The sequence below is a fragment of the Microcaecilia unicolor genome, chromosome 10, assembly GCF_901765095.1.
Source record: "Microcaecilia unicolor chromosome 10, aMicUni1.1, whole genome shotgun sequence".
NCBI lineage: Eukaryota > Metazoa > Chordata > Amphibia > Gymnophiona > Siphonopidae > Microcaecilia > Microcaecilia unicolor.
Window position 1 is genome coordinate 87768053 of NC_044040.1, and position 25085 is coordinate 87793137.

General features: G+C 47.7%; 1 protein-coding gene across 1 annotated transcript in view; it reads right to left on the bottom strand.

Annotated features, from left to right (window-relative positions):
* Nucleotides 1-24520, bottom strand: part of GRIP1 (glutamate receptor interacting protein 1) — a 675191-nt gene extending 650671 nt beyond the window's left edge. The window contains 1 exon segment of the mRNA XM_030216417.1: nt 24466-24520. Coding sequence (XP_030072277.1) covers nt 24466-24511 — 46 coding nt within the window. The 5' untranslated portion in view covers nt 24512-24520.
* Nucleotides 24521-25085: the final 565 nt, after the last annotated feature.

Here is a 25085-nt window from a genome sequence, read left to right on the forward strand (position 1 = left end):
GAATTTCATTTAAGCTCTGTGTTCTTGTTCATCAGATTATTTATTTATTTATTTTTAGTACATACCCCGCATTTTCCCTCTAGTGTGGGCACAATGCGGCTTACAGGGTTACGTAAGGTTACAATTCAATGAGGGTAGTGATACAAAAAGACAGAAAAACGGTTAGAACATGAAGATAATATAAGGATGCAGGACGAGGTTGATGCAGTCGGTGGTGAAACTGGTGCAGTCACAAGGAGGAAGGTGAGGGCTGGTTGCTATTGTTGGGATAAGCTTTCTCGAATAAAAATGTTTTTAAGGATTTCTTGAAAAGCTGGTGGTCGTCAATCTCTTTTAGTGATCTAGGTAGACCGTTCCAAGACTTTGGGCTGACGTAGGAGAAGGAAGAGGAAAAGAGTAATTTATATTTAACAGACTTGCAGCTTGGATAGTGTAAGTTAAGGTAAGAACGAGCAGTCTTGGAAGCATTCCTGGAGGGTAGAGCTATCAAATCTTACCATCTTAAATGATAGATCTCATTAAGTTATCACCATGAAATGCCACCTCAACATCTAGAGAATATCTCATATTACATTTTTCAAGTTATAAAAACTTAACCTACAACACTATCCATAATGCTAATTTTTCATACCAAAGTACCAAACTCTGGAACTCATTACCCAAGTATATCAGACACTCAGTCAATTATATGTCATTTAGAAGTTTACTAAAAGCCCACTTGTTTAGATCTGTGTTCAGCTAATATGAAAAAAAATATATTTTATAGTATTCTTGTATTAACATTAATTGTCTTGTACTGCTTCTCTTAATCTGTTATGTAAGCCATATTGAACCTGGGTTTTCTTGGGAAAATGTGGGGTAGACATGTTATAAATAAATCAATCCCTGTCTTACCTTCCTTCCCTTGTCTCCAAGGCCATTCTTCTGTCTCTTACCCTTTACTCCATGCCCAATAGAGTCTCTTTCACCATCTTTTAAACCGCATTTCCACCCTCACTCAACCCCCTTCAGAGACCCATCCCCTTCCTTCCATCCCCTTCCCCAGTTCCCCCATTCCATTTCAGTGCCTCTCATCCTCTCTCCAGTCTTCCAGGTCATTCACATTATGCCTCAACCATACCCCAAATCATGCCCTTTTTTGCCCTTCTTCTCATATCCTTCATTTCACACCCACATTTATTCTCCCAATCCATCCATATACTCCCATTCATATCTAAAACTGCCAAGTATTCATTATCCTCTCAAATTCCCACTCCATCTCTCTTATCCATAATTTCCTGCTCTGTTCCTCTTCATCTCCCCTCTACCCTCACCCCCTAGCCCCATCTATCTTCCACTCTGTTCCCCTCCCCTCTACCCAGACCAACCAGTCCCACCCATCTCCTGCTCCTTCCCCTTCCCTACCCCCCCAGTCTCATCCATCTCCTGCTCCTTCCCCCCACACCTCCTAGCCCCATTTTCTACTGTTCCCTTCCCCCACCCACACCCTTAGCCTCATCTTCCATTGTTTTCCTCTCCTCAACCCATACTCCCAGCCCCATCCATCTCTTGCTTCTTCCTTCTGCCCCCAGTCCCATCCATCTCCTGCTCCTTCTCTCCACCCCAGTCTCATCCATCTTCTGCTCCTTCTCTCTGCCCCATCCCATCCATCTTCTGCTTTCCACTATCTCCTATTTCACTTTTTTCTTTCTCCATGCCCACCATCATTCCCTCTGTGTCCCTATCTGCCCTGTATAGCACCTTCCCTCTGTGTCTCTGTCCCTATTCCCATGTTCAGTATCTGCCCTATGTGTCCCCATCCCTCCCTGTCTCACTTCTGCCAGTGCACCCCCACCCCAAGACCAGAATCTCTCTCTCTTCCCCCCTGCCCCCTCCCCATGGTATTGCATCTCTCTCTGTCTCTCTGTCCCCCCCCCCCCCCCACACACACACACATGTCCCATCATGTCTCTTCCCTATGGGTCCAGTTTCTTTCCCCCTCTCTTCCTCAGCTCCTCATCCAAGCTCTTGCCTGCTCTCCCCCTTCCCTGTGGTCTGGCATTTCTCTCTCTAACCCTTGTGATCTGACATTTGTTTCGCCTCTCCATCTGTGGATGGGGAATCTTCCCCTCTCCTTTCACCCCCCCTCCCCCAAGGTCCAGTGTCACTGTATCTCTTTCCTTCCACTGCCCCCTGTGAATCCAGTCACTTTCACTCTCTCCTTCCACTGCCCCCATGAGGTCTAGTGTCACTCTCCCTCTCTCCTCCCTCCTCCCTGTGAGGTTCACTGTTGGTCTCCTTCTCTCCTCCCTTCCCTCCCCCCAGGAGGTCCAGTGTCACTCTCCATCTCTCTACCCCCCCCCCAACAAGATCCAGTGTCACTCTCCCTCTCCTCCCTCCCCCCTATGAAGTCCAGTGTTGCTCTCCCTCTCTTCCCTCATTAGGTGCAGTATTGCTCTCTCTCTCTCTCCTTCCACCCCTTCCCTGTAGGATCCAGTATTGCCCTCCCCCTCTCCTTCCTTCGGTGCTGCTGTCTTCAATCAATTCTCGCTACCAGCAGTGTTAGCAATGTAAGCACACTGCCTTTGGACTGCCCCGGAAGCTTTCTCTCTGCAGCGTCCCACCTACACAGGAAGTTGCAACAGACAGAAGGCTTCCAGGGCAGGCTGAAGACAGAATGTTTACATTACTAACACTGCTAGCAGCCTAAACAGATTGAAGACTGCAGCCCTAGAGAAAGGGGAGGGGGAGAGTAATACCAGATCCTGCAGGGAGAGGGGATGGAAGAAGAGAGGGAGATGCTGCACCACTTGGGGCACTGCCAGAGTGCCAAGTTGTTTTGGGAGGGCAATGCCCCCCTCGACCCTTCTAAACTATGCCCATGGAGGTATCAAAATAAATTGTTTAGAAAGAACCCAAAATGGGATGATGTAAGAATCAAGCATCGGAGATGGAGGTGTGAGTGTGGAGCTCTCTCCCTTCAACTCCAGAAATTCGGTATAATAGCGGTTTGACAAGTTTATACTTACTAACGTCTGGTAAGCTCAGTATTAGAAGGATGTCCCATTCTAAATCTCAAAAATCAGACGGATCCTCGATGGCTATGAAAAGTTCTAAGTGTAATCCATCAACGCCGGAAGAGATGGCGCCTCTTAAAACAACAGCTTCTTCCTCCAACATAATTATGTAGGAACTGAGGGTACTCAGGGATCTAACTATGAAACACTATGATACCACGTGTGCCTTAAAAGCGGATTTAGCAACATTATCTTCAGCGGTAACCGATTTTCAAATCAGACTAACGCTTACTGAAGAAAAAATGGACCAAACCGCCAAAGAATTCAAGCAGTTTTCTGTTACGACAGCCGACAAAATTATTCATCTGCAGCAACATTTCGAAGACTTGGTCAATCAAAGCAGGCGAAATAATATAAGAATTCTTGGCTTAACTGAAGGGGCAGAGGGGAAAAATATGGTCACCTTCCTCACATTTTGGATTCCTGCTATTTTAAAACTGAAACTGGATCTCCCTCTTGAATTTGAACGAGTGCACAGAACTCCTGGAAGGCTCAAACCAAACAGCAAGTTTCCCAGGCCAATTGTGGTGAAACTTTTAAGATTTCACCATTCTTCTGGAAAGAGGTACTAGGCAAGGCTGCCCGTTATCTCCTCTTTTATTTAACATAGCCCTTGAACCATTTCTTATTGCAATCAGAGACAATGTAAATATCACTGGTGTTTCTGTTGGAAATTTAGAGGTTAAAATTTCTGCTTATGCAGATGACATCACATTATTTCTATCAAATCCTAATTCCTCTCTAACTGCTTTGTTCCAGCTTATTGCCGAATACTCTAAGCTATCGGGCTACAAAATCAATAAACAAAAAACGGAAGTCCTTCTTCTGAATGTACATGCAACTCCTGATATGGTGTCGTTGCATGGTCTGATATGGTCGTCTAATTACATTCGATTATTAGGTATTCACTTTTGTCCAAACCTAGAAGAAACTATTGAGGTGAACAGAAAATGCATCATAGATATGATTAAAACTTTATCCAATTCCTGGAATCCCTTACATCTCTCATGGTGGGGTCGGTTAGATTCAATTAAAATGATGTTAGCCCTCAAAATAAACTTTATTCTCAGTATATTACCAATACTTTTTTCTAAATCCTTTTATTCTCAAATTGATAACATTTTAACAAAATTTTTGTGGGAGAATAAACCTCCCAAAATTGCTTTGAAAACTCTCAAAAATACCAAAGAAAGGGCTGGTGTTCTCTTTCCAGACTTTTTGGTATATCATAAGGCATTCATTTTGCAGCAAACATCACATTGGCTGGTAAAACCCTTACATTACTCTCCTATTCGGTTATGTGTAGAGAAATTCTTGTGGGGTTCCTCTCTGAACTTCAATCTTCTTCCAATGTTTATTCCAAAACAATTGAAAACTAATGATATAATCCTTTCTTCATTTTCTTGCCTTCATTAGCTTGATAGCGCTATGGAAATCCCAAGTAATACTTCACTGCACTCCTCTCTATGGGGCAATCCATTAATTAAAATGAATAATCTACCCATTTCTTGGGAGGTTTGGTCTAATTGTGGTATATGGATGTCAGGTTCTCAGGTTCAGAGCCCGCGGGGCCGGGCTCTGGAGCAAACGTGAGCCCTTGGGCTGCTGACGAGGAGTGACAGCAGCAGGCAAAACCCACCAACCAACGCTGGGCAAGCACACCGGCACCGGCAGGGACTGCAGGCACCACCCAGCAACCGGAACACACGGACTGGAATCCCCCGGACTGGAGGACACCGGACTGGAACACTGGACTGGAATTCCCCGGACTGGAACACTGGACTGGAGCACACTGGACTGGTCCGAACAGCTTCACCTGCACTTAGCTACTAAGCCCCCCAGGAGTTGAGCTCCTGGGTTCAAGTAGCCGGCAGGACTTACCGGATACCGGATGACACAGGGACCAGGACAGGAAACAGAAGAGACAGCAGTGCTCCAAGGAACTGGACTAACCAGGCACTCCTAGGCCTACACTAACAAAAGGACTTCCTAAGCCCTATACTAAACAGGAGCTCCTAAGCCCTGCTCAACAAAGGGACTTCCTAAGCCCTAAACTAACAGAGCAGGGAACTAAATACACAAGCTAACACAGGTGCTACTAAGCACCAAGCTACAAGCAGTGCTCTACAACTCTAAACTAACTAAGGTGCTCCTATGCACCAAACAACCAAAAGAGCTCCTAGCACTAAAAGGGAAGACAGGGAAGGCACAAGGAAAAAGCAGGAAAGCAAACACACGCTAGAAAAGGAGCTTCCTAAGCCCCCACGCTACAGCAGTGCACCACCACACTAACCTAACCCAGGTTCCACTAAGCACCAAGCTACTGACGTACTTCTCACAGCGAACTGAAGTGCCTCTAACAGCACCAAACCCAGAAGTACTTCTAACAGCAAACTAAAGTGCTTTCTACAGCACCCAAAACCCAAACAGCAAAGACTGCAATGCTCCCAATAGCACAAACACCAGAAGTACTTCTAACAGCAAAATCTGTAGAGTTCCTAACAACACCAAACCCTGAAGTACTTCTAACAGCAACAGAGCTTCCAAAGCCCTACACACAGCAATGCTTCCAAACCAAGAGGGAAAAGCAGGAAAACCACCAGGGAAAAGCAGGAAAGCTAAACACACAAACACCAGTGCACACTGCACTAACACTAACCTGGACCTTAGCAAAAGCAAGCAGGGAAACTAGACACAAAGTCAAAAGTGCACACTGCACCACCCTACCTAAAGCAAACACCACCGTTGCAAAGGCTCTGAAGGAAACAACACCACTTTCTTATCAAGGCCCTCCCCGATGATGTCACACTCCCTAGACCTAGGCAAAAGCACACTGACCCAGAGAGGTCCAACCCACACCAATGCAACACCGTGAAGCACTTGAAGCCAGTAAACCCAAAGAGAGGTAGAGCTAACTCAGTCCACCCACACAGCTGTAGTAAAGTAAAACAATTAACCCCATGCTGCTGGAAGCTGCCAGCACAGAGAGACAGAGCCAGCTCAGAAAGGACAGACAAAAGAAACAGAAGCCAGCTAAGAAGCTGACCCCCAGGAAAGAGGTAAGTTTGAGAGGGGTTCTGACCCCAATCATAACAATGGACAATTGCTCATGTATTTTATGGCAGTGGTGTTACACCTTTTGAGGATTTATGCTTTAATTTCTCCTTGCCTGCTAACCAATATTTTAAGAGGATTCAGATCAAACATTGCATAGATCATAGCAAATCGCTTCCCAATTTAAATATAAATCCTCCTTCTATACTTGAGTTTTTATCTAATATATGCCATAAAGGCCATGTTGTTAGCGAATGCTACATACCTGTAGAAGGTATTCTCCGAGGACAGCAGGCTGATTGTTCTCACTGATGGGTGACGTCCACGGCAGCCCCTCCAATCGGAAACTTCACTAGCAAAGGCCTTTGCTAGTCCTCGCGTGCCCATGCGCACCGCGCATGCGCAGCCGTCTTCCCGCCCGAACCAGCTCGTGTTCGTCAGTCCCATATGTAGCAAGACAAAGCAAGAGAAGACACAACTCCAAAGGGGAGGCGGGCGGGTTTGTGAGAACAATCAGCCTGCTGTCCTCGGAGAATACCTTCTACAGGTATGTAGCATTCGCTTTCTCCGAGGACAAGCAGGCTGCTTGTTCTCACTGATGGGGTATCCCTAGCCCCCAGGCTCACTCAAAACAACAACCATGGTCAATTGGGCCTCGCAACGGCGAGGACATAACTGAGATTGACCTAAAAAAATTTACCAACTAACTGAGAGTGCAGCCTGGAACAGAACAAACAGGGCCCTCGGGGGGTGGAGTTGGATCCTAAAGCCCAAACAGGTTCTGAAGTACTGACTGCCCGAACCGACTATCACGTCGGGTATCCTGCTGCAGGCAGTAATGGGATGTGAATGTGTGGACAGATGACCACGTCGCAGCTTTGCAAATCTCTTCAATGGTAGCTGACTTCAAGTGGGCTACCGACGCTGCCATGGCTCTAACATTATGAGCCGTGACATGACCCTCAAGAGCCAGCCCAGCCTGGGCGTAAGTGAAGGAAATGCAATCTGCTAGCCAATTGGATATGGTGCGTTTTCCTACAGCCACTCCCCTCCTGTTGGGATCAAAAGAAACAAACAATTGGGCTGTGTCCGCTCCAAATAGAAGGCCAATGCTCTCTTGCAGTCCAATGTGTGCAGCTGACGTTCAGCAGGGCAGGAATGAGGACGGGGAAAGAATGTTGGCAAGACAATTGACTGGTTAAGATGGAACTCCGACACAACCTTTGGCAAGAACTTAGGGTGAGTGCGGAGGACTACTCTGTTATGATGAAATTTGGTGTAAGGGGCCTGGGCTACCAGGGCCTGAAGCTCACTGACTCTACGAGCTGAAGTAACTGCCACCAAGAAAATGACCTTCCAGGTCAAGTACTTCAGATGGCAGGAGTTCAGTGGCTCAAAAGGAGGTTTCATCAGCTGGGTGAGAACGACATTGAGATCTCATGACACTGTAGGAGGCTTGACAGGGGGCTTTGACAAAAGCAAACCTCTCATGAAGCGAACAACTAAAGGCTGTCCTGAGATCGGCTTACCTTCCACACGGTAATGGTATGCACTGATTGCACTAAGGTGAACCCTTACAGAGTTGGTCTTGAGACCAGACTCAGACAAGTGCAGAAGGTATTCAAGCAGGGTCTGTGTAGGACAAGAGCGAGGATCTAGGGCCTTGCTGTCACACCAGACGGCAAACCTCCTCCACAGAAAGAAGTAACTCCTCTTAGTGGAATCTTTCCTGGAAGCAAGCAAGATGCGGGAGACACCCTCCGACAGACCCAAAGAGGCAAAGTCTACGCTCTCAACATCCAGGCCGTGAGAGCCAGGGACCGGAGGCTGGGATGCAGAAGTGCCCCTTCGTCCTGTGTGATGAGGGTCGGAAAACACTCCAATCTCCACGGTTCTTCGGAGGACAACTCCAGAAGAAGAGGGAACCAGATCTGACGCGGCCAAAAAGGAGCAATCAGAATCATGGTGCCTCGGTCTTGCTTGAGTTTCAACAAAGTCTTCCCCACCAGAGGTATGGGAGGATAAGCATACAGCAGACCCTCCCCCCAGTCCAGGAGGAAGGCATCCGATGCTAGTCTGCCGTGGGCCTGCAGCCTGGAACAGAACTGAGGGACTTTGTGGTTGGCTCGAGATGCGAAGAGATCCACCAAGGGGGTGCCCCACACCTGGAAGATCTGTCGCACTACACGAGAATTGAGCGACCACTCGTGAGGTTGCATAATCCTGCTCAACCTGTCGGCCAGACTGTTGTTTACGCCTGCCAGATATGTGGCTTGGAGCACCATGCCGTGACGGCGAGCCCAGAGCCACATGCTGACGGCTTCCTGACACAGGGGGCGAGATCCGGTGCCCCCCTGCTTGTTGACGTAATACATGGCAACCTGGTTGTCTGTCTGAATTTGGATAATTTGGTGGGACAGCCGATCTCTGAAAGCCTTCAGAGCGTTCCAGATCGCTCGCAACTCCAGAAGATTGATCTGCAGATCGCGTTCCTGGAGGGACCAGCTTCCTTGGGTGTGAAGCCCATCGACATGAGCTCCCCATCCCAGGAGAGACGCATCCGTTGTCAGCACTTTTTGTGGCTGAGGAATTTGGAAAGGACGTCCCAGAGTCAAATTGGACCAAATCGTCCACAAATACAGGGATTTGAGAAAACTCGTGGACAGGTGGATCACGTCTTCTAGATCCCCAGCAGCCTGAAACCACTGGGAAGCTAGGGTCCATTGAGCAGATCTCATGTGAAGGCGGGCCATGGGAGTCACATGAACTGTGGAGGCCATGTGGCCCAGCAATCTCAACATCTGCCGAGCTGTGATCTGCTGTGACGCTCGCACCCGCGAGACGAGGGACAACAAGTTGTTGGCTCTCGCCTCTGGGAGATAGGCGCGAGCTGTCCGAGAATCCAGCAGAGCTCCTATGAATTCGAGATTCTGCACTGGGAGAAGATGGGACTTTGGATAATTTATCACAAACCCCAGTAGCTCCAGGAGGCGAATAGTCATCTGCATGGACTGCAGGGCTCCTGCCTCGGATGTGTTCTTCACCAGCCAATCGTCGAGATATGGGAACACGTGTACCCCCAGTCTGCGAAGTGCCGCTGCTACTACAGCCAAGCACTTTGTGAACACCCTGGGCGCAGAGGCGAGCCCAAAGGGTAGCACACAGTACTGGAAGTGACGTGTGCCCAGCTGAAATCGCAGATACTGTCTGTGAGCTGGCAGTATCGGGATGTGCATGTAGGCATCCTTCAAGTCCAGAGAGCATAGCCAATCGTTTTCCTGAATCATGGGAAGGAGGGTGCCCAGGGAAAGCATCCTGAACTTTTCTTTTACGAGATATTTGTTCAGGGCCCTTAGGTCTAGGATGGGACGCATCCCCCCTGTTTTCTTTTCCACAAGGAAGTACCTGGAATAGAATCCCAGCCCTTCCTGCCCAGATGGCACGGGCTCGACCGCATTGGCGTTGAGAAGGGCGGAGAGTTCCTCTGTAAGTACCTGCTTGTGCTGGAAGCTGTAAGATTGAGCTCCCGGTGGACAATTTGGAGGTTTTGAGGCCAAATTGAGGGTGTATCCTTGCCGGACTATTTGAAGAACCCACTGATCGGAGGTTACGAGAGGCCACCTTTGGTGAAAAGCTTTCAACCTCCCTCCGACTGGCAGGTCGCCCGGCACTGACACTTGGATGTCGGCTATGCTCTGCTGGAGCCAGTCAAAAGCTCGTCCCTTGCTTTTGCTGGGGAGCCGAGGGGCCTTGCTGAGTCGCACGCTGCTGACGAGAGCGAGCGCGCTGGGGCTTAGCCTGGGCCACAGGCTGTCGAGAAGGAGGATTGTACCTATGCTTGCCAGAAGAGTAGGGAACAGTCTTCCTTCCCCCAAAAAATCTTCTACCTGTAGAGGTAGATGCTGAAGGCTGCCGGCGGGAGAACTTGTCGAATGCGGTGTCCTGCTGGTGGAGCTGCTCTACCACCTGTTCGACTTTCTCTCCAAAAATATTGTCCGCACGGCAAGGCGAGTCCGCAATCCGCTGCTGGAGTCTGTTCTCCAGGTCGGAGGCACGCAGCCATGAGAGCCTGCGCATCACCACACCTTGAGCAGCGGCCCTGGACGCAACATCAAAGGTGTCATACACCCCTTTGGCCAGGAATTTTCTGCACGCCTTCAGCTGCCTGACCACCTCCTGAAAAGGCTTGGCTTGCTCAGGGGGGAGCGCATCCACCAAGCCCGCCAACTGCCGCACATTATTCCGCATATGTATGCTCGTGTAGAGCTGGTAGGACTGAATTTTGGCCACGAGCATAGAAGAATGGTAGGCCTTCCTCCCAAAGGAGTCTAAGGTTCTAGAGTCTTTGCCCGGGGGCGCCGAAGCATGCTCCCTAGAACTCTTAGCCTTCTTTAGGGCCAAATCCACAACTCCAGAGTCATGAGGCAACTGGGTGCGCATCAGCTCTGGGTCCCCATGGATCCGGTACTGGGACTCGATCTTCTTGGGAATGTGGGGATTAGTTAGAGGTTTGGTCCAGTTCGCCAGCAATGTCTTTTTCAGGACATGGTGCATGGGTACTGTGGACGCTTCCTTAGGTGGAGAAGGGTAGTCCAGGAGCTCAAACATTTCAGCCCTGGGCTCGTCCTCCACAACCACCGGGAAGGGGATGGCCGAAGACATCTCCCGGACAAAGGAAGCGAAAGACAGACTCTCAGGAGGAGAAAGCTGCCTTTCAGGAGAGGGAGTGGGATCAGAGGGAAGACCCTCAGACTCCTCGTCAGAGAAATATCTGATGTCTTCCTCTTCCTCCCACGAGGCCTCACCCTCGGTATCAGACACAAGCTCACGAACCTGTGTCTGCAACCGCGCCCGGCTCGACTCTGTGGAACCACGTCCACGATGGGGGCGTCGAGAGGTAGACTCCCTGGCCCGCATCGGCGAAGCTCCCTCCGCCGACGTAGTCGGGGAGCCTTCCTGGCGATGGACCAGCCGGCGCCACGCTCGACGGTACCGGTGGCGCAAGCACCGCCGGTACCGGAGGGGTAGGGCGCAGCAGCTCTCCCAGAATCTCTAGGAGAACGGCCCGGAGGCTCTCGTTCAGAGCGGCTGCAGAAAAAGGCAGGGAAGTCGATGCAGGCGTCGACGTCAGAACCTGTTCCGGGCGTGGAGGCTGTTTTGGGCTGTCCAGAGTGGAGTGCATCGACACCTCTTGAACAGAGGGTGAGCGGTCCTCTCGGTGCCGATGCTTGCTGGGTGCCGACTCCCTCGGCGACCCAGAGCTCTCGGTGCCGACGCGGGAAGGGGACCGGTGTCGATGCTTCTTCGACTTCTTACGAAGCATGTCACCGGAGCTTCCCGGCACCGAAGAGGAGGACGTAGAATCCAGCCGTCTCTTCCTCGGGGCAGAGACCGAAGAGGGTCTGTCTCGGGGGGGCTTTACCGCAGGAGCCCTCAGGGTAGGGGGAGACCCACCCGAAGGCTCACCGCCACCAGCAGGGGAATGGACAGCCCTCACCTGCACTCCAGACGAAGCACCACCGTCCGACGACATCAGCAGACGAGGTCCCGGTACCACCGACGTCGATACAGTCGTCCGATGTCTCAGCGCCGATGCAGAGGGCCGATGCCTCGATGCACTCGATGCACTGGCAGCCGAGGATGAAGGTCTGGACGCTGAAGACGTCGATGCACTCGATACCCCCGGTGCCGATGCCGACGAAGAGCCCGAGAACAAAATGTTCCACTGGGCTAACCTCGCTACCTGAGTCCGCTTTTGTAAAAGGGAACACAGACTACAGGCCTGAGGGCGGTGCCCAGCCCCCAGACACTGAAGACACGACGCGTGCCTGTCAGTGAGCGAGATTACCCGGGCGCACTGGGTGCACTTCTTGAAGCCGCTGGAAGGCTTCGATGTCATGGGCGGAAAAATCACGCCGGCGAGATCAAAAGTCGAAATGGCGAAATTTGGCACCAGAAAAATAGCGAGGAGGAAATTTCGACCGGGGCCTAATTAAGGCCTACCCTGACGACGAAAGAAAACTTACCGGGGCGAAAAAAACTCAAAGTACAGGAAGGGAAAGACCAAAAGAGGTCTTTCCGAAACAATTTTTAAAGTTTCTCACGGAAACGAGTCGAAAACGACGCGCGAGGTCGACTTTTCGGGGCACGAACGGCAAAACACAACCGTACCGAGCGCGGAGAAAAGAAGACTGACGAACACGAGCCGGTTCGGGCGGGAAGACGGCCGCGCATGTGCGGTGCGCATGGGCGCGCGAGGACTAGCAAAGGCCTTTGCTAGTGAAGTTTCCGATTGGAGGGGCTGCCGTGGACGTCACCCATCAGTGAGAACAAGCAGCCTGCTTGTCCTCGGAGAATCACAATTATACAAACATTTCATTCAAAAAAGTCTGCTTGCATTCAGTTTAGGAAAATGATCTCCAAATCCACATTAAAACTCAACAGTGGGCTTATCTGTGATCTAAGATAAATAGACCTATTGCCTCTGCTAGTTATACAGTATGTAGTATTTGTATTTCTTACGTCATAGGATGATCTGGACTCCACATAAGATGGCGGTTGCGGGACTTTCCTCTACCAATAAATGCTGGTCCTATGGCTCGCATCCAGGTACTCTGCTTCATATGATCTTCGATTGCAGATTAACGTATGACTTTTGGAACCAGGTATGGTCTTTTATAACAGAAATACTCCCTGTTCAAGGCTCAATTAAGTCTTCCATTATTATATTTGGTTTCATACTATTTCAAGGTCATGTCCAGGTCCTAGCATTAAATATCTAGGGCTAATTGTTGATATGGAAGCCACCGAGGATTATGCAGGTCCTGGCCACTATTCAGCCAGGACCTGCATAAGATACTTATGCAGGCCCCAGCTGAATATTGGCTAGGACTCACATAAGTTGCATCAAGGTTGTTCACCACCTCCAGTCCTCCCTAGCTCACCCTGATCACCTCCATCCACCCCCCCCCCCCCCCAAAGCCAGTAGGTCGAGACCAGGCTCCCTAACTCTACCCGTCTCCTCTCCATAGGCCCCCCCCAGGCAGGGCTGCTGAGAGACTGAGCCAGGCTCGAGGCAGTGCCACCACCGGGGCTGGGCCACTGCTCCCCCCCCCCCCCCCCATGATCATCGTTGCTGCCCCCCCCCCACGATCGCCACTACTGCCGCCCTCCCCTACGATCATCACCGCTACTGCCCTCACCATGATTGTCGCCGCTGCTGCTCACCCTCACAATCGTTGCCACTGCCACCCCCGGATCGCTGTCGCTGCTGCAACTGCAATATAAATACCCTGACTGGTGGGGATCCCGAGGCCCCACCAGCAGAAGAGGTCTTCACTCAGTGCATACTCGGTTTCAAAACCGAGCATGCAAGGCCTGAGAGGAAAAGCAGTCGCTTGACAAGCAATGGGCAGAGTGAAAAGCAGTGCTGGAGGAAGACCTGCAATGTCTGCTCCTCCGGGTCCTCCCCAGCCTCCAAGGGAGGCCCGGAGCCCAAGTTTTCTCTCTCCTGCTCCTGTCGGGACACGATTACCCGGGTCCCATCAGAAGCAGGAGAGAGAGAGAGAAAGACCCCGGCGCCAGGCCCCCCTTGGAGGTCCAGAGAATTTTGCCCCCCCCCCCCCTGCGTCCCTGCCCCCAAGTCTATCTTTTAATGCCCTGGTGGTCTATCAAGGCCTTTCATACAGGAACAATGCCAACTTGCTCCTGCCTGTTACAGCTCTTATCACAAAATAGCTACTGTGACCTCTAGTGGCAACCTTGTAGTACTAGCGAGTACCACAAGACTGCTGGGGGTCATGGCAGCCATTTTGTAATAGAAGTCATGACTGGCTGGAGCAAGTGGGCATCTCTTCTGCCTGAAGGACTCCACTATACCACCAGTTCATTAAAAGGTAGGCCTGGGGGGGGTCACGTGATGCTTTAAGGCAAGGCAGGCGTGGTTTCCATGTTCTCCCAGGCCCCAACTCGATCTTTCAGGAAAAATCCCTGCAAACTATAAGAAAATACTGCTACAACTTTGGAATTGCGAGGGGAGATTATATGGAAAAATTTTTGAATTCCCCGAACCAACCAATGGCGCCCAAAAGTTCTAAGAAGGAAAAAGAGAAGCCAAAAGCGGAGGGCGGCGCTGAGGTAAGTCCGCCGCCAAAAGACTCTACGGCTTTCTCGGCGGAGCAGCTGCGGCAACTGGCGGAGGTAGTTGGAGCGGTGGTCGAGCCTAAATGGGATAAAGTATTAGAACGCCTTGCGACGATGGAGGCGCTCATCACGGACACAACGAGGAGGACGGGAGAGCTTGAACAGCAGGTATCAGCAGTGGTGGAGTCTCTAATCCCCAACGTGCAACAGCTTAAAGCGATCGGAACAAAAATGGAGTCCTTAACTGAGAAATTGGACGAACTTGAGAACAGGTCTCGTCGAGCCAATCTAAGAATTGTGGGCCTACCGGAATCGGTGGGAGCGCCGGTGCTACCCTCAGTGCTTGAAAAATGGCTGGCTAAGAAATTCGCTTTATCTGACCACGCGGGGCCCTTATGTTTGGAGAGGGCCCACCGCGTGGGCAAACAGCAAGATGGCCGACGCAATCCGAGAACAGTAATCCTGAAGGTACATAATTATGTACATAAAGAGGAAATTCTAAGGGGATTTCGGATGAAACAGAATGAAACCAAATTCGATGGTAATCCAATCCTTATCTTCCAAGACTATTCTGCAGCTTTGCAAGAGAAGAGGAAGCTGTTTACCCCATACTGCAAAAAGCTGCATGAAATGAGCACCCAGTTTATGTTGGCTTACCCTGCAGTGCTAAAAGTCAAAGACAATGGTCAGTGGAGAACCCTTGGAGCTCCTGAGGAGGCACAGAAGTATGTGCAGCAACTGGAGCTGAAAGACCGGGACGCTGCAGGCAACGGCTGAATTGCATATAGTCAAAGTACTGGGCTACTCTGATCAGGACTAGAACACTGAGTTGCAGGGTTTGTATATTGTTTAAATTGCATTAGGAGTCGGGGGCAGGGAGACAAGGAAAACCCCTGGGACCCATTCTAATGGGTAGTATATGTGTGGGTTTAAAGGAAAGAGAGGAAGGGGTGGAGGGGAGGGGGCGGAGAGGGATGGAAGGAATAAGGGTGAGGGGAGAGGGGGGAGGAGGGAGAGGGAAGGGGATTAGGTTAATGGGGAGGGAGGGGAGAGAGGGGGAGAGGGCTATATGGATGTGCAGTAGTGCTGTGGGAGTGTGTAAAGGTACGAGAGGGGGGATATCATTGGTGAATCATATGGTTGTAACGGGAACCCCTGCTCTGTATGGAAGTTGGATCCCTTGAGGGGAGGGGCTGGCCCCCGGGGATGTTCAGAGTAGTAAATCTGTCATCCTAACTATTGGAATTCTGGCGACTGGCTGATTGTACACAGATAAAAATATTCTCCTGGAATGTCTCTGGAATTACATCCCCGGTGAAACGTTACAAAATATTGACACAGTTGAGGCGCAGGGGTGCCACCATCGCATGTCTCCAAGAGACTAAACTTACAGACACTGAACACAAAAAATTAAAGCAACAGTGGGTAGGGGAGTGTTTTTATTCCTCTTCAGGGGGTAAGAAAAGTGGGGTGGCCATTTTAATTAAAAAGGGTATTCCATGTCAGTTCAAATTAATCCACAAGGACGCTGAGGGCCATATAGTGTTAGTACAGATGAACCACCAGGGCCAGCAATACTATTTGTGCACGGTTTATGGCCCCAATGAATACAGCCCAAGTTTTTTTCAAACTCTTACTGCCCTAGGCCTTCAATATGCGGACGCTCTATGGATCTGGGCGGGGGATTTCAACCAAGTACTGAACCCTGCCCTGGACAGATCTTCCTCTAGGGCTTTTCGGGGTTTTTTAGGGTCCGGAGGGCTGAGATAGGCCCAGTAGCTGTCTCTGACCATGCAATGATCTGGCTGGTTTTGGATCTGGCAGCGGGTGTACCAGGGGCACGACCATGGAGATTCCCGTCCTTTTTATACCAAGACAAACAGTTCATAGAACACTTACAGACAAAATGGCAATTTTATGTTGACACTAACGCTGACGCATGTGATTCCTCAATCACATTTTGGGAGGCCTCTAAGGCTGTTATAAGAGGAGAGGTGATTGCTTTTCTAAGTGCTAGGGCCAAGAGAATGGCGGCAGGGGTGCTGCGCCTGGAAGGGGAGTATACATTAGCAAAGAAAAAATTTATTGCTGATCCTTCCAGGATACACAAAGACAAGATGGACGCTTCCCTAGTGGCGCTTAATTCTCTTCTTCACGAACAAGCGCAGAGACATCTATCGGCGGGCCGCCTCAGGTTTCAGTGCTTTGGAAACAAACCGGGTAGACTCTTGGCGAGGGTGGCACGGTCGAACACTCTGCGCCAGTTTATCCCCAAGATCATCAACCAGCAGGGGTCACAAGTTTCCACTCCACAAGCTATCTTAGATGGGTTCCGAGTTTTTTTCGAGGACATGTATGCCACAGGAAATTGTGAACGTGGGCCCTTGTTGAGGGACTATCTAGACGATGCAGGGATGCCCAAGTTGAGGGTAGAGGCCCAACAGGCTCTGTCTAAACCACTTCAGGGGATAGAGGTGCAAAAAGTCATCAAGAAACTAAAGCTGGGGTCTGCCCCAGGGGTAGATGGCTTCTCAAATGAATACTATAAAATCATGGCACCCTGGCTCTGTGGTCCTTTAGTAGATTATTATGACGAAGTGATAGACCGGGGCTCTTTCTCTAAGGGAGAAAATAAAGCACTTATTACTCTGATTCCTAAACCTGGCAAGCCATTGGACCAGATGGAGTCCTATAGACCTATATCTCTCCTCAACGTGGATATAAAAATCTTGGCTAGGATATTGGCGGACAGGTTGGCAGTCCACATTCCATCTCTGGTAGGGGAACATCAAGTGGGCTTTGTACGGGGCCGTCATGCAGTTACCCATGTGCGGAAAGTATTGTTAGCAACGGCCTACGGGCAGGCTACAGGGGACCCACTACTATTAGTGAGCCTTGATGCAGCCAAGGCCTTTGATAATGTCAACTGGGATTACTTGTTCCAAACCCTTGAATATATTGGGGTGGGAGGGAGGCTTTTGGCTGCCATAGAGACGCTTTACCGGGACACCACGGCACGGGTATTGGTCAATGGACTTCGTTCGGACGCTTTTAAAGTGGCAAGGGGTACCAGACAGGGGTGTCCCCTGTCCCCATTATTGTTCTTATTGTACTTAGAACCCCTCTTGCGCACCATACTAAAAGATTCTAATATAAAAGGAGTAACATGTCGTGGGAAAGAAACAAGGGTACTAGCCTTCGCGGATGATCTTTTTTTGACCCTCACCCAGCCTACCATCTAGGTCCCCCATCTAATAGAGGTTATAGAGGAGTTTGGGTTCTTTTCTGGCCTTTCTCTAAATTTACATAAGTCAGTAGCTCTCCCGGTTCAATCTGTGGTGAGGGAGGAATGGGTAGGGGACTTCCCGTTCCAATGGGCAGAGGGGGTGGTCAGATATTTAGGTGTGCTAATTCCAACTGATCTTTCCCGGTTATCTGAGATAAACCTCGGTCCACTGAAAGACAAGTTAGCAACAACACTGCGGGGGTGGAGAGGGTTACCTCTCTCACTACAAGGACGAATAGCTCTATATAACATGATCCTATTCCCCAAGTGGACATATATTTTACAAATGCTCCCGCTCACTTTGAGTCGTAAAGAGGACACATGGCTTCAGGGACAGCTTAATGGGTTCTTATGGCAAGGAAAGAGAGCACGTATTGGGATCAAGACATTGATGCGGCCGAAAGGGAAAGGGGGACTAGGACTCTTGGACCTGAAATTATTTTCGATAGCCAGTTGTTTGCGCCATCTGTCGGACTGGTTCCAATCCACTGAACACTTTTCATGTACTGAGATTGAGACAGCACTGACAGAACCGTTACATTTTGCATACTGGCTACAGGCGCCAACAAACCAGTTACCTCCTCTGGGTCCCTACAAATATATTTTGAATCCTTTGAGGAAAACATGGCACTGGATAAGCAATACCTATAAGTGGGACAGATTGGTGTCGCCCCTGTTGCCAATTCGGGGTAACCTGGCATTCCCGGAGGGAGGGTCCTCGGCCCTGTTTAAAAAATGGTCAGCGCGGGGGATCCGGTTCCTATTCCAGGTAGTAACAGAGCAGGGGTTAATGAAACCGTTTCAGGCCTTATGTGAGGAATTTGGTCTGGAGGGGGGTGATACATTTGCATATCTACAGCTAAGACACTATGTCCATTCCTTGCCGACCGGTTCCCTGGCCAGGGGTGTGTGGGAGTTGCAGGACGATTTGTTGGGGCTGGAGGCGCAGCAGAGAACCCCACTGAAATACTACCATAGCTGCTTGCGAGACTCTTTAACACCATTGGACACTACTCTCATATGCGCTAGATGGACCCAAGAGCTTTGCTGGTGTTTGACACCACAACAACTGAAGCTTTGTTTGAAATCGTCCCAGAGAGTGACTGAGAATGCAGCATGGAGAGAGTTGAATTACAAATTCTTGCTGCGCCTCCATATTTCGCCCCACAGAGCTTTCAGAGCAACTTTGCGAGAGACAGATGATTGTCCTAAATGTAGGGGCCCGGGAGCATCCCTGGGACACATGTTTTGGTCATGTCCATTGGTGCGTTCATTTTGGTTGGCAATGGGCAGACAGGTGTTGGGCATGTGGAGGGTACGGTGGAGGCCTATCCCGGGCCAATTATTTGATGTCTTTTCAGTGCAGGGACCGCTACCAGAGGGACTGAAAGCTTTTTTAAGGAGAGCTGTGTTGATGAGAAAAAGAACAATTTTGCAGCAATGGATCACACGAGAGGCCCTCTGCACATCGCATTGGCGTGGCGCCATGATGCAGTGCTGCTTGGTGGAGAAACAGAGGATCCGTGACCTGGCCTCTGCAAGGGGAGACCATTTTTGTAAGGTTTGGTCACCGTTCTGGGACTCACTTACTCCCACAGCAAAAAGCAGGATTTTGAATTGTTAGGGGAGGGTGGGGGAGGGGTATTAGTGGGAGAGTTTGTTTGGAAGAGGGGGGGAGGGGGGAGAAAAACGAAAATCACAGGTTTAGCATTTGTTTGAGCAGATTTGATATTCTTCTCTGATAGTTAACAATTTCTTTGTGGAATGTTTCTCAATTTTGTGGTCATAATATCTTGTATCGTATGAAGTTGTGCCAATAAACAATATTTAATAAAAAAAAAAAAAAGGTAGGCCTGGGGGGGTCTACAGAAGAGGAAGGGGGCTCCAGGAATCCCATAGGTTGCTACTTAGATGTAACTGGACATTGACTGATATTCAGATCAATGCCCCATGAACTCCACAGCTAAAGTTAGGATAGCCACTTACTTAACTGGTTAGCTGTCTGAATATCACCGCTAACCAGTGAAGTACAGGATCCTTCCAGAGTCCACCCACAGACTACTTAGGCACTACCAGACAGTGCAGGAGTGGTTTGTAGGAATATTCAGTGGCACTGTCTGGTTAAATGCTGCTGAATATCAGCAATTAGGTGGCCACAGGCAATTTAACTGGGCAGGAGCTTCTCTTTTCCTGTTAAATCACTTTGAATATTGGGCAGTAGATTGATTGATTGAGTAGATTAAGTACACTATGAAAATGTGACAGATCATGCTCCATCTGAGGTATGAAGAAGTTTGTTATTGCTAAAATGAAGATCATGACCCCCCTGCCTCTAGTTCATGCAGAAGCTTCAGTTGTATATCACAGGACCTCATCCCAGTTCATACCTTCTCTTACTTTGATTAGAGCAACCATCCAGTGCTTCGCCCATATCACCTTCACAGTGGATGGATCCTACCCATAGTCTCTGTCATTAGAGCTGTCTACTAGTGCTTCTACCCTGGTGCCTTCACAGTTTCTGCTGATAGCGAAGTGAGCAGAGCAGGCTCACTCACATGTGGTGAGGATTGGAGGTTTTAAACTTTGAAAAATGTCCAAGGGGTCAATGCAGTAAGCTTACATTAGAGCCATGCACTAAAGCTTAACACATGGGTTCCTAACACAAAAATGTAGTTCCCCAGTGCAGCAAACAAATGGAATGTAAACATGCCTGGCACAAAATAAATGCGCACTAACAAGGAATAGTGCACTAGACACATGCACATTCAAGAACCTCCAGTTGACACAAGCACAAACCCAACTTCCCAATCACTCCCCCTAAATACTCCTAAACCCAAAAAAACATCCCTGATGACCCAAGTGGGCAGTCTGACCCCAAATATTTCCATAATAGCGCAAGTAGGCTACCTGCCTCCTGACCTCACAAATAGGCCCCACCAGATCCCATGCCCCCAAAACATAGAAATATAGAAAAATGTAGGCAAAGACCATATGTTTAAACTGTTTGTGAGCCCTTGTGCCCAGGCCAAGGCTAGGAAGGACCTTGACCAAACAGGCACTAAGCAAACCCCAGCCACAAGCCCCATACACTCAGGACAAACAACTAGCACCACCAGAAAAGGGAGATAGACCACTCAGGCGGTCCTCACTGCCAAACGGGAACTCACTCATACAGAGTCCAAGCGTGTGGGCCTCACGGCCAAACTGGAACCAAGTCACACACTGGGGAAGGGAAAAAGAACAATGTGGGGTCCAAAAAGGGACTGGCGCACATGCAATGCACACAGCGCTAGCTAGAGATACAAGGAAAGGGTGACAGACAAGAAGCTGGCAGGTACAAGCTACAACCATGGGAAGAGAAAGTCAAGGATAGAATGGGACATAGAGTCTATAAGAGTGAAGCCCCACAGGAACACTTTAGGCTGTACCATACAGCACACAAATATACTAGGCTGTGCCACACAGCACCTAAAGGAAAAGGGAATCACCAAAAGGAATACACAAAGCTGTGCTACACAGCATTCAAGGAGTAAGGGAAACCACTATAGGAATGCACAGGACTGTGCCACTCAGAACGCAAGGTTCAAGAGAATCCATACACAAGAGTACGCAAGGCTGTGCCACAGAGTCAGATAACAGATACTTGAGACAAAGGGAAAAGCAAGCAATCAGGAAAGGCTGCCTTTACATACACCAAACAGATAAAGGCAATGTTCACAAGAATCAGGAGACAAGCACAACAGACAAAGTGTAAAAGCAGGCTAAAGCGAAGGGCTGCTAAACACAAGTCAGGGAGAAGCAGGGCTTACCCTGCAGTTAAAGGATAAAAGCTAACAAAGGGTAAATAATTTTGTTTCAGATATAATTTTATTAGAGAGTTACATGGACAATTCAACTGAACCCTTTGAGAGTAAAAAATTGATATAACAAATGATTCTACATGAGCAAGAAGTGGTTATGATTTTGAAAATGATAATAGACCAGAAATTTTGAATAATAAAATTAATATTATAGATGATTAATATCAAGATTATTGTTTTTCCCAGAGTTCCGGGTATGACTCCTAAAGTTTTCCTCAGAAATATTTCATCAAATTATTACTTTAAAAGGAGTGAAGCCTGTGAAAACTGGGATTACTTTAATCAGTGGGATTTGAATTAGAGACTTAAGTATATGTATTGTTAAATAACTTCTGGTTTTTAAAAGAGAAAGAATACACAATATCTTCCACCTTGAATATTCAAGATGTTTTATCATATAATATAGTTATATGTGGATCATTAATGTTACAATCATCAATAGACAAATATCAAGCACAATTACTGGATTTAATGTTACATCAAGCCCTTAGAACACTTTTCTTTTGTTGGAAAGATCTTGACAAAGTAACTTATTTATCATGGTGGAATTCTGTGTGTATTTTAGCTAAATATGAATATGCTGCGGCTGAAAAACATAACTCACTTGTTAAGTACAACAAAATAATGGTCTCCTTTACTAAACTCACTACGTAATAACCTTTGTCAGAATTGAAATTATGTATTACTCCTGTGACTTATGATTATGATCTGTTATCGAAATAATCCCAGACTTGCCCTAACTTGAACATGTATGCTGATGCTTGTTACTGTTAACTTGTTAAGCTGGCTAATTGCTTTATTTTAGCCATTTGTTATCATTTATAAAACACAATAAAAATATTGGAACTAAAAGAGAAAGAATGTAATCAGATGTATTATTTCTAACTAATATTGGACAATAAGTATGTTTTCAATGAAATGATTTGACTATACACAGTATTGGCCTTGAAGAAGCCAACCAGATGATCAATGTGGAATAATGAATTAGACGAGTAATATCTGGGGATAATCAGGTTAATACCATGGTTTTTTTTCTGATTACTGTTTAATTGATCTCCTTATCTTGTTTCATTCTCCCTATTTAGTGGTCTAAGGAAGAGAATAGAATTACCTGACTGAAATAATTCCTACATATTACTTTCTCTGTATTTCCAGCAAGTTGTTTTATCGCTTGTAAAAATTTAAATGGTTATAAATAAAAAATTTTAAAAAAAAAAAAGCTAACAAAGGGGAAAAACAAACAATGTTCTTACCAAAACTCAGTCAGCACACAGAGACAGAGCAACAGAGCATACACAGGTGCAGGGAAGCAGCTTAGCTAGGGAAACAAACAAGCATACGCTGGGAACAACAGCACACAGAGGCAGAGCAACAGAGCATACACAGGTGCAGGGAAGCAAGGTAATCAGGGAAAGCAGCTTAGCTAGGGAAACAAACAAGCATAAGCTGGAAACAACCAACACACAGAGAAGCTTCGAGCAATGAGAGGAGTAAACAAACTCCCACGAAAGCACGGTGTACTACTAGCACAGACAGAGATAGGGTAACAGGCTACAACTGACAGGGATCAATGCTAAAGCATGGACTATAGGGAAAGGTAGGTTTAAATAGATCTGACTTCTGACGTCTGCTGCCTCAGACATCAGCTCAATCCTTAACAGGCCAATCAGAAGCGAGTCCCAGTCATTCCCCTGCCTGTCTAGCAGAATCATAACACCATATGGCCTATCCAGTCTGCCCATGCATGCCATCTACTCTCCCTATCACACCCTTAGAGATCCTATGTACTTGTCCCACGCTCTCTTGAATTCAGATACTATTTTTGTTGCTATCACTTCCACCGGGGGGCAGTTCCATTAATTTATCATCCTTTCTGTAAAGAAGTATTCCCTCAGGTTACTTCTGAGTCTATCCCCTTTCACTTTCATCCTATGTCCCCTCGTTCTCCAGACCTTCCTTTCAATTGAAAGAGACTTGCCATCTCTGGTAACCCAGTGGCCCAACCCTGGTCTCTGACCCTCTGGTCCCCACCACAACCCCACCAAAAAATACCACAAGTGCCCACGTGGAGCTCCTAATCCCCTAGAACCTCCAATGCACACCTTTAAAGTTGGGCAGCAGAAGTGATGCCTACTCACTCCTGCATCTATACTGCCATCTTGGAAAATGGTGGCACTAGACCCCATGTGGTACATCCTCTGCCACTGCTCAAACTGTCCTTTCATCCCAAGCCTTTTTGTTCTGCCTCCCTCCTCCCAACTCAGATTGGAGTACTCTCGACATTCTGCTTTTGCATTTGTAGCACCAGCTCTCTGGTACTCTCTTCCTCTAAATTTGAGACAAGACAGACGTTCCAATGTATCCCCCCCCACCCCCGGTTATAATTTAAACATTTCAGTTTGTAAAATGGTTGATCAGGGTTGATCATGATGGACATCTCCATTGTAAGGATGGCCTTCTTATGTATTTTTGAAAAGGAAATTTGGACATCTTTCCTGTTCAAAATTGCTATGAGATTCTAAAACACAGGTATCATAAAAAAAAACCCAAAAAACATGTAAAACTAACTTTAGTATATCAGGATGGAACATGCTATGCCATATTATTTTATTATTTTTCAGCAGAGTAAGAACTGATCATTATTGATTAACCAAATTCTTAGTATTGCCACTGCAGTAGTGGAAACTAAAAGATGATATATGTTGGCTTACTTTTAGGTCAAGTAAGGGGGAATATTTAATCAACAAAAAATATACACACAGTCACACATATAGATATAAATAGATATGTAAACTTAGATTGATTCAATAAATTCTGTCTTGTAAATTTTTATTTACTTATTGATTTTCACATAAGGTCATAAAACAAATGCTTTATGAGACTGAATAGATTGCCTAGTACAATAGATTGCAGTTCTACTGCAGCATAATATACCTTTGTTTTGTCAATTTTTGACATACTACTATAAGGAACATAAAAGTAAAATGGGGTCTATCTCACATAGAAACCACAAAAATCAACTGGGCCACCAGAGATATTTTACAGACCCTGCTCTACTTTAACTTACCTAAATTCTTCTCAAATTCTTGACTAAGACCACAGAGAAGAGCCATCACTGTAAAGCGATTATAGTTTAAGTCAAACAGAAATCTTGACTAGTTTCAGCAGTGCTGCCAGCTGACAAACACTTTTCCTTCTAGCTCAACACGAAGCTGTCTGCATAAAAATAAAAATGTAGGTGTCTGAGCTATCTACTGTTCTTTCTCTGTTCTTCTACAAATGTGGAAGTCCATAATAAATCGTCCCTGGAATTTTGTCAAATCAAACCAGTAGAAAGTCAATTCCCCAGGATCCAGCAGTAAGGTTGGAACACTTTTTTTCATACTGTAACACTGTCAGAGGTCTGAGCTGCAGACAGTAGTTTTAATATAGCTCCTAGTCTCAGCATGTGAATATTTGGCAGCTGTGACATAGTTTCATGACTGCATTCATATTTATCCACCCTCCTGGCAGTCAGCTACTATAGCAGTTGGTATGATTAGCACTAAACTGTAGATCCTTTCAGGCTCACACGCTGAAATGTGGAAACCTAGAAATGGGGAATTACATGCTAAAATGTGTAGAAACCCCACATTATTGGGTTTTCATATGTTTTAGAAAGTGACCCCCCCCCCCCCCCCCCACGTC